Source organism: Leptonotus elevatus, chromosome 1, assembly GCF_054856555.1.
Source record: "Leptonotus elevatus isolate MCC_2025b chromosome 1, RoL_Lele_1.0, whole genome shotgun sequence".
In the NCBI taxonomy this organism is placed as follows: Eukaryota; Metazoa; Chordata; class Actinopteri; order Syngnathiformes; family Syngnathidae; genus Leptonotus; species Leptonotus elevatus.
The window spans coordinates 37,688,887-37,698,770 of NC_141239.1; the positions used below are offsets into that span (position 1 = coordinate 37,688,887).

The following is a 9,884-nucleotide window of genomic DNA, read 5'->3' on the forward strand; positions in this document are numbered from 1 at the left end:
TCTCACATAATTCTAAATAAAAACGAGAACCACAAACTTTTTCATAATTGTTTTATCTTCTGCATATACAGACACAATGAATGCTGTCCGAGGGATGCGGGTATGAAGAAGCGCATTGGGTGGTTCTGATGGTTGCAAACACTCCCTGGAGTCACAGCTCACAGAACGTACAGTACTCAAGCCTTACTTGGTCAGGCCCGGCCGGCCGTGGTCTTGGTAGCATAGTAGCGATATCTAAGGCGGGATAATTAAGCATTGTAATTGTATTGTAAATATTCCAGCTGTCTTCATCTTCGCTCGTCAATACTTTTGAGGATTTGGTCTGAAAAGCACGGCAGGCTGCTGCCAAAAACTATAAGATCATGTAAAGACATCAGCGATTCATTTCTGAAGCAAAGCTCGTCTCCTCATTGGTAACAGTGTATTTTGTTCCTATAGACAGCGCTCCAAACTATGACGGAAGACAATGCAGATGTGCCAACGTCACTTCCTGTGAGGTTCCCATTATCGATTCCTACCCTAAACATTGAACACAACAAAAGAAAAAATACAGTGCAGATTTGACCAGAAAGGAAAATGATAACCAAAAGTATAAAGTCATATATGAATGTGCATATAAATATTACGGCTATCATGATAAATTGGCAGGCGATAAAAAGAAAAAAGAAAAAAGAAAAAGGGTAAAAAGAAAAAAAGTGCCGCTGACAGCAGGGGAGAAGTTAACCCTCTTTGTCGAAGAGGAGTTTCACAGCAGCAAAGACCTGAAAGAAGCAAACAGGCGAGGAGTGTTCATTAACTGGGATCCTATTTTCGCTTAATAAAATCAAATTTACTACAATTTCTACTCGTAGGCGTTTCCATTTGGTGTTTGGTTTCCGAGGCGTAATTCTCGCAACGTCCTGTCTCGCGACATCTTGTAATCATCGTAAAAGCTCATGAAATGTTCTCTCGAGAGGTTTGTTGCGTTTTTGTTACACTTTCGCACAATGCAAAATTACAAATAGCATTATAATGCACTAAGCACCATATATCCAAACACAAACAGTGCAGCAACACATGTAGAAAGACAATATAACAAAACTCACAGGCATATATTCGTTATCCTGTGCGAGAAATGACTATTATTACTGCAACTTTGACAGTCTGTAGTCACAGATGTGAAACTTTTCTTCAGTTCTGATTGCATGACTGTACTATAATGCCCCCGGTGGCAAAGTCATGCACACCAGAAGGAGCCGCTGTGAATTAATTGTGATGCACAAAACACTCGTAACAAACTTTGGCTCACAACAAAAGCAATAATCTTTAAAAAGAAAAAGTGACGGATCCAAATTGAAAGAAAGTTGGATCCCTTGTACGTCAGAATATCACTACATTGGAGGACCTCAACATAACACCTAAGATTACTTAGGGGGCATAAAATCAAACAATGTTGCTATGCTTGCTATGTTTAGCAAAAGTACACGAAGATACTTTCCCCAGCTAAATGTCGCTTTTGGAAATTGTTCAAGTTGAACTTCTTGTTGTTTATTTCAAACATAAATGAGTCAAGTGTGCAAACACAACCGTTGGACGTCAACGCAAAACAAACCTCGACTTGTTTAAAATGACGGCTACAGTTATCACTCAAGTTTGCCTTTTTTGCCTTGAGCAAACCGATGTGAAAACTGCCTTTGAGTGTAAAACTCTGGACAAGTATTATTCTCACCGGAAAAGCTGCCAACATTCATGAGGAGTTGACAACCGACTGCATTGCTGCTTTTCTACAGAGAAACCTTCACAGTCAAAAAATAGGGCAAAGATATTCTTTATGAGTTTCACAGTGTTGCAATGACAAAAAAAAAAGAAAAAAGATAAGAACTGCAAGTGTTTAAAAAAAAAAAATGGAAGGAAAGATCGCTTTTCGATTTTTTTCCAGAAAAGCTGACGTTTTTCATTGAGCACCTATTCTAATAACATCGAACTCCCACTATTGGGAGGGGATAGGGAGTAGGGACCGAGCCCTGCTGCAAATAGCGGAAATAAATATTGTCCTTTAGCCTTTTATTTTGTCACCTTTTAGTTTTTAGCTCTTTTTATTCTTTTGTCTTTTAGCTCTAGTGTTTCCTCATGGGTGAAAGCTCTACCATGGGAGGGGTGGCTGGCCTTCTCAAGGGGGCAAGGGGGTCTCCACACTCTGTAAAGGGCCTACCACAGTCAATCTGGAACAAGGGTTTCTGGGATGGCACCACTCCCTGTAGCCGTAGGCCGTCATCACGCTCAGTGTGGACGAGATCCCCTTTTTTTTCCTCGCATGGTTTGTCTGTGTCCCACCATTTTTATTTCCATAATTCTCAGGTTGTGTGTGAGTGAGTGAGTGAGTGAGTGAGTGAGTGAGTGAGTGAGTGAGTGAGTGAGTGAGTGAGTGAGTGAGTGAGTGAGTGAGTGAGTGAGTTTTTATATTGTACTATGGATGTCTTCATTTCACAGCACTTAGAGTTGCATTTTTAGGTCTGAAAGGTGCTATATAAATGAATGGTAAATGGGCTGCTTCTTATACAAGTTTGATTTGATTTGGAATTTGAAAATAAAATACTCACATGTTGGGCACTCATAAGTCAAGATACACTCCTTTACTCCTTGAAGTTGTTTTTTGTGTGTTTGAAAGCAGTGTTGTCAAATATTTGAACTCGACATACCTGCCAGTGGCGGCGTGGTGGAATAATAATGAGCATGTCTGCCTCACAGTTTTCAGAAGGTTTTGGAAGTACCTGGAGAAAACTCATGCAAGCAACTCCGAGCTGCGAGGATGACCTGCTAACCACATGCACCACTGTGCCAGTTCCGCTTGGGGATTTGGACTCGATTTAACAGTGTGTCATGACATGTATGTTACCTCTATCCTTACTGTGATTTCTCCTTTAACTTGTGTCGGGCTATTGACGTGTTGACTCACCTCATCCACAGATCGAGCGGCATCCACACAGCGCACTTTGCCTTGCTTCTCATACAGCTCAATGATCGGCCGCGTTGACTGCAGGTACGTTTGGATTCTATACGGGGGGAAGCCATTATTGGAGTCAGTCGGCACAAAGGATGCCAAGTACTTGTAAATGAGGTCAAAAACATGCATGCGGGTGTCAAAGAACAATATATTGATATTGGTCATGTTCAGGCAAGAAATACATCAAATTTGACAATAAATATACTCCATTTTTTTTACATGAAGCAGTGATTCCCAAGTGTGTCATGGGAGAGCAGGCAGGTGCACGACTAATCAATCTACTTTTACTACAAATAATATATTTTAAATCATCAATCTATATCAGCGATGTACTTTAATTAAGCCAATTTAAAGAGCCGTGAGATTCTTCTAACCTAAAATAACTACTCCTTGAATTAGGGATATTGGGTTAAATTTTGGAATGAATCGTATTGTAGAACACATTACTTGGGGAATTAACTCATTCTAATTAGTATTGGGATGCTTTTTAGATAACACACAAACACTCATAATTGTAATGCTTCTTTCTTTTTTTATTATGTTTGGTAATATGGGATTGATTCTGTTTGTGTTAATTCAGTTGTTACTTAAATTACCAGTAGTTGTATTTAATTGAAATATATGCCATATTTATGATTTGTGTGTGTGTGTGTGTGTGTGTGTGTGTGTGTGTGTGTGTGTGTGTGTGTGTGTGTGTGTGTGTGTGTGTGTGTGTGTGTGTGTGTGTGTGTGTGTGTGTGTGTGTGTGTTTTGGACAATATTTGATTAAATTAAAATAAAACACATTTTCATCACAATTGCAAAACGTAACAGCATTATCAAGGGTCTGTACTCTTTACCAGCAAGTACTCAAATCTAAGTACTTTTACTCATACTCTTTCTTACAAAAAAAAAGAAGAAGTGGTATTGGTGTATCCCTATTTTTAAGTTCACCCTGGAATTTCACCCGATTTTACCTGCCCAATTCTTAATGAGAATTTAATCACAAGCACAAGAGCGCACCGTTTCTCCACGCTGTCTCTGTTGTCATCAGTACGCCCACTGCTCTTTCCTCGTTCTAAACATCTGTTGATGCAAACCTGCGCACGGATCAGACAAGAGCCGAAAGGTCATCAGTGTCACGGAACTCAAGGGTTAATCTACTTCTCTGCGGCATTTCCATGACATACCGCATTGCTGCAGTCAAAGAAAAGCACAAACTTGACATCTGCTCTTCCATCCATGACTTTGTTCCAACCCTGAAGGTTGTCCTCATTGCGGGGGAAGCCATCTATGAGGAAGCGAAACTTTTGTGCATCTTTTCTCATGGTCTCTTCCATTGCCTTTAGGAGGATGAAAAAAACATTTGCTTAAATGGGACATGGAAAAATACAACACAAAATGGTGTTTTGTTCTTTGGTCAATGGAAAAGCCATCTGGCCTGTCAGTGACATAAAACCTATGACAAATTAAGGAAATTCAATGGATGGCAGGCTGCAGGCAGAGATTTTTTTCGTGTCAAAATGGAAAAAAGTCTCTCCTAGATACCTAGAATCATTGTGTTGTCACAAACCATAACATTGCTGCCCCCTTGTGGAATTAAAGGCTCCATGCACAACAGTAAAACAGCGGGTAAATATGGGAGAAGACTTCTCCTCATTGCGCAGTGTGTTTGCGCGTGTGTGTGTGTGTTAAACATCAGTTTTGTGTTAGTCCAATACAAGCACGTACTATTAATAAAATTATTATTGGTTATTGGACTTGATGATCAGTTTAACTGCGTAAACTTTAGTTGACCACGTAAACATTTGAAATAAGGTTAAAATTATGTAAGCGGTTGCACAGGTGCATTCTGGTTAACCAAAGAAAACATTTCAGATGTCTTCATTTCCATCACGCAAAAATGGCCGTGCCTTCCAACAAAAGAAACGCACTGTAGTGAAACGCATGCCATCTGAGAAACATCAGATTTAGATTAGATCAATTGAAGTCAAACAATCTAAAAAATTGTTGAGACTCTGGGGTGGGGAAAAAAATTGCGATACATTGTTGTGCTCTCTGTTGCAATAAATATATTGATACACTAATGGCAGTATCGATATTTTATGACGGCACACCAGCGCAAAGCAAAACATGGATTTACCCCGTCATTCAACATGTTAATGGAGCTGGAAACATACACAACGTAACACGCCGCCTACACCAAGGCTAACTTAAAAATTAAAGCTTTACCAAACAATACATTGATGCCAATGCAATTGCCTCGTGGGCTTTTACTTCGAAGTTGACCTGCGCGGCAACGTCACCGCCAGCTTGACTTCCTTTTTTCGACATGTTGGCTTACATATTGAAGTTTTTATTTAAATTACATATTTTCTACCAACATTTTCACAAAGCCATCCCGAAAGTATATTTAATCGTTAATTTGGGATGCTAAGAATCCGCTAGTTAATTACGTCGTCGTCGTCGTGTGATACGCCGCAAGTCTCTGACATTAGTGGCTAGCAGCTAGTGTTAGCATTAGTGCCTGGCTGGTACGGTGGCCCCGAAGTGCAAAAAAAGGGCTGGCAACAGTAATGAGTGACACCTACCTGGCTTGCTTTCTTTACTTTTTCTTTGCTTTTTCAATATCCTGGGCCTAGGCTACTTTGTAATTCACTCTGCGTGTTTAAAAGAAGGGAATGTGCCTTAAATTGCACTTTGTCTTTTTCATTATTAAAAAAAGAAAGAAAAAAAGATAATAGAACTTTGTCTTCAATTATTTTATAAAACACCTTTTCCAATAAATAAAAACATTCAACTCAAAATGTCAAATATTGACATTGAATATTATTGTTTAGATTTTAGGAAAACAACTTTAAGCCATTAATACCTTGTTATTTTATACACGGACCAGGTATAAAATAAGAATGTATCTGCCTCTTATTGCCCTTACAGCTGTGTTTCTAAATCCTATGTGACCAAATTAGACATTTTGAGTAGATGTTTTAAATATTATTATTTAATGGGCAAAAGTGCTTTATAAAATCTTTGTTTTGTTTTCTGATCCCAAAAAATTATTCCATCTGTGACTTAAATTTGTGCTCCAATCCAAACCATTATTTTTAGTACTTACTCTCTCCTGTCCCATTTGTGGGGGCACTAATCCCTAAATGGTGGTAAAGCAGGAAGAAGCAGTAACGAAGAACTGGTGTCTAGACACTATTGGCGAAGAAGAACAGAACTGAATATTGTGATATATCGTTGAGAAAAATTCTGACAATATATCGAATATTGTAGATATCGCATATCATCGTTATTGTGGGCCACATATCGTCACAGTATCGAATCGTGAGTTACCTGTATCGTCTCACCCCTATGAGAGAAATATGTTCACTTGACAAATTGAAAGTATAATTGTGACAGGAATTACAAAAATAAAAAAATGAACATGCACTGATAATTCAGATTGTGGTACAGATTTGACCTTGGTCAATTTGCACCAAAGATTCACAATTCTTCCTTTAGCAGGCTAACCTTTGAAAGTTCATGACAAGACACTATCACATGCAGTGGATATTAAAAGTCTACACACCTATGTTCAAATGCCAGTTTTTTTAAGGGAAAATGAGACCAAGATAAGTAATTTCATAACATTTTCCAACATTAATGTGGCCTATATCTGACCTATAAAACTCAGTATAAAAAAAGAGAGAAACATTTTCTACAGAGGAAGGGAAAACAACTAAGGTAGTGTTGCTGCACAAGTGCGCACACCCTCTTATAACTAAGGATGTGGCTGCGTTCAAAATAGTACTGCCAAGACTTTGACAATCAAAATCCTCCAAATGTAATTTTACAGTTGACGTCGTCATTCATTTAATTTTTGACACTTTGTCTTTCCACACAAAACGGCCTCGCTTCCCTCTGCTCCTGCTGACTGACTGCCCGTCTGTGATGCACATGCAGGTCATCCGTGCTGTAAACTGAAACACTATGGCTAATGCAGTGTCATGGCAACAGTCTGAAAGTTAGGGCGCATTTCACCCAAAATAATTGACGCGATGCAAACCTGAGTTCACTATCTTCTCGCTTGACAATGTTTTTAAGTATTTATTACATTTCATAGTACAACTATACATAGTGTATAGTTTTTGTTATGGTTGTTCTTCCAACTGCACTTAACATTGAGAGCTAAAAATGCTAAAGCCACAGTATCACCTTCAATTTAAGTTGCACCGTCATTTATAAACATGTCAGGAATACTGGTATAAGCTGCAAAGTTATATTAACAGAAAGCTTCCACAACATTACGGTAATTCATAACACAGCCACATTCCCATAAAGGGTGTGCACACTTGAGTAATTACGTTTTCTCAATTTATTTTTGTTTCCTCTTGCAAGGATTAAAGATAATCATAATGACAAATTGAGTTGTACATGTTAAAGGTCACATTAATGCATTTATTTTTATTTTTTAAGGATTCGCCTTCATCTCAATTTTTATTTCACAAAAACTCTGCATTTGCACAGTGGTGTGTAGACTTCTTTGTCAATCAACTGCACAGTGGACATTAGTGCCATCTAGGGGCGATAAATGTGTGTTCATTCATTGTGCTCACTTAAAATTGAAGACCAAAAACACAAAAAGATTCTTAATATACTGAGCCAAACTTAAGAGGCTTTGTCAAACCACTGATCAAAAAAGGATTCTACTGTAACCAGGAAAGGTGAAGAAAATGTTCATAATTTCAGATAAGACATACAGTATTTCAAATGTGAGTTGACTTCAATTCAAAGATTATTGATTTGCAAACAGATCTTAAGGAACTTGCTTAACTTGTGGTGTTATCAATCGGCCTCTGTCGGTTTCTCACCATTTTCAGTAAGTTGATGGTGATCTCCACAGGGACAATTTTGCCTTCCTTGATGAAGTTGGCGATGAGAATGCCACACTCTGATCCCTCTCTGGCCCGTTCTGCCCTCAGCAGGTCTCCAGCTGACAGATGGGTGTAGTTGTAGTTCTGAGGTACAAAGCAACACAGAGCTTTCAATATGCAAATTGTCCTATTGTTAATCGCAGTGCACTGAGACCAACAACAATTCACAATAAGCACTGCAACCTAATATTTGAATCCTAAAACACTCGCCTGAGAGGCAGTTGTGCTAACCACTATTCCGCCATGCTGCCTTATATTTTCCGGATTTAAATACAACTCTTGTGGAGGAGAGGAGTTGACATAATTCTTTTTTGAAGCAGCTTAATCCCTTGCACACCCTGAACTTGGAAGTTACATCCGGGAAAGAGCTCTTTGGACTGAATGAATAAAGCCTCTGTGTACAGCTGTCATTCGGGTCTGAAAACCTTACATAAAAACCAACAGCCAACACCCAGCAATACACACATACGCAACATGGACGTGCAACCACATAAGAGTAGTAATGACAAACGTGACGACTGAAACGGGGCGTGTGTGTGCTTGACTTAACAGACAGTATGTGTTTCAAAGGAGGATTCATAAATTGAAATCCCCAACTGTGTATCAGGTAGCGCGGTGGATGAGTGCTGACCGCTGAGCACAATCACCTTCCTGTGAGGAGCTTGCATGTTCTCCCTGTGCTTGCGTGGGTTTTCACCGACTTCCTCCAACTCAAAAAAAAACATGCATGGTAGAGCACTGAAGATTGTACATTGTTCTTAGGTGCGAATGTGAGTGAATGACTGTCGATGCTTGTCCGAATGTGCCCAGGCCATTGACTCTCACACACAAACCAATAGACTGCCAGAAAAAAACACATACTGTATACACTGTCACTGACAATATATGGTGTAAGTGTATAAAATGTATTGTTTTGATTTGAGGGTGGTTGGCTGGATCTTGCTTCCAAACTGGAAATGTTAGTTTTTTTGTCGTTAGAGCTCATGTGATTCATTGTGGGACTTCACAAATACAGTCACAGATGAGCAACTGAGTATGCAACTGTACAAGTTAGAAAACTAGACAGACTAGCAATAGATATCATCTTCATAGGAAGATAGTTCAACCAACTCAGTGAATGGCAATATGGCATGTCTGCGTATACATTTGTGAGAAAACAGTGCCCTGTGATTGAAAATGATTGGATGGATGGCTTGTCGTCTTTGTGTGGGGGCTGGTTTAAAGGTTACATGGACAAGTGAATCCCACACATACACACTGACCCTTTTACACAACACCTGCTAACAGAACTTACTGATATGGTTACAAATGTGGCTTCTACAGCTTGGTTCATTTTGACCATATATGGGTACTGATTCAACAGATGGGATTTTAGCGAGTTTTAGAGCCACATTAAGGCTCAGCTATTCAGAAATACTTGGCTATTCTCATATTCTCTGTGTAAATCAAAGTATCTCACATACACTACTCAAATAAAGGGCGTGTATACTTTTGCCATCTCTAATTAGCTAACTAGCCAGCTCGCTAGCACAGGTTATTTTGAGGACGGCTGGAAGTCAGTGAAGCGGCGATCATACCTATTCCTTATTCGTGATTTTTCACGGTCAATAGTAAGACGTCACATAAAAGGTATTTAAATCACCCTCGCCATCTCTTCTAGCTTACCTCGACGATTTTGGCGCATTGAGTGCCTTTGCCAGCACCAGGCCCGCCCAGCACGAACACGACCTGCGCCGTCTTCATCGCACACACCCGGGACAACAGGCTCGGCACCCTCTGCGCGACGTTATTCACCAAACGGCTGATCATAAACCAGCCACGCTGGCCCCTATAATGTCAAACAGCACGTCTCGGGAAGGGAGGACGAACAGAAGCTCGGCTAGCCGATGAATGTGTGTCAGTACCAGTGAAAGAAGCCGAAGGACACCACTTCCGCATTGGGGCTCGACGTCCAATGAGAGCTTCGGATTCTTGTGACGTAACACGCGTGTTTCTCCCCCCCC

General features: G+C 39.8%; 1 protein-coding gene across 1 annotated transcript; it reads right to left on the minus strand.

Annotated features, from left to right (window-relative positions):
- Nucleotides 1-37: 37 nt before the first annotated feature.
- Nucleotides 38-9,824, minus strand: cmpk1 (cytidine/uridine monophosphate kinase 1). Its single transcript, XM_086097313.1, has 6 exons — nucleotides 9,547-9,824; nucleotides 7,819-7,965; nucleotides 4,153-4,305; nucleotides 3,986-4,062; nucleotides 2,936-3,032; nucleotides 38-761 (listed from the first exon to the last, which is right to left on the minus strand). The coding sequence occupies exons 1-6, from the start codon at nucleotides 9,688-9,690 to the stop codon at nucleotides 720-722; spliced, it is 660 nt and encodes a 219-aa protein (XP_085953439.1). The 5' UTR covers nucleotides 9,691-9,824; the 3' UTR covers nucleotides 38-719.
- Nucleotides 9,825-9,884: the final 60 nt, after the last annotated feature.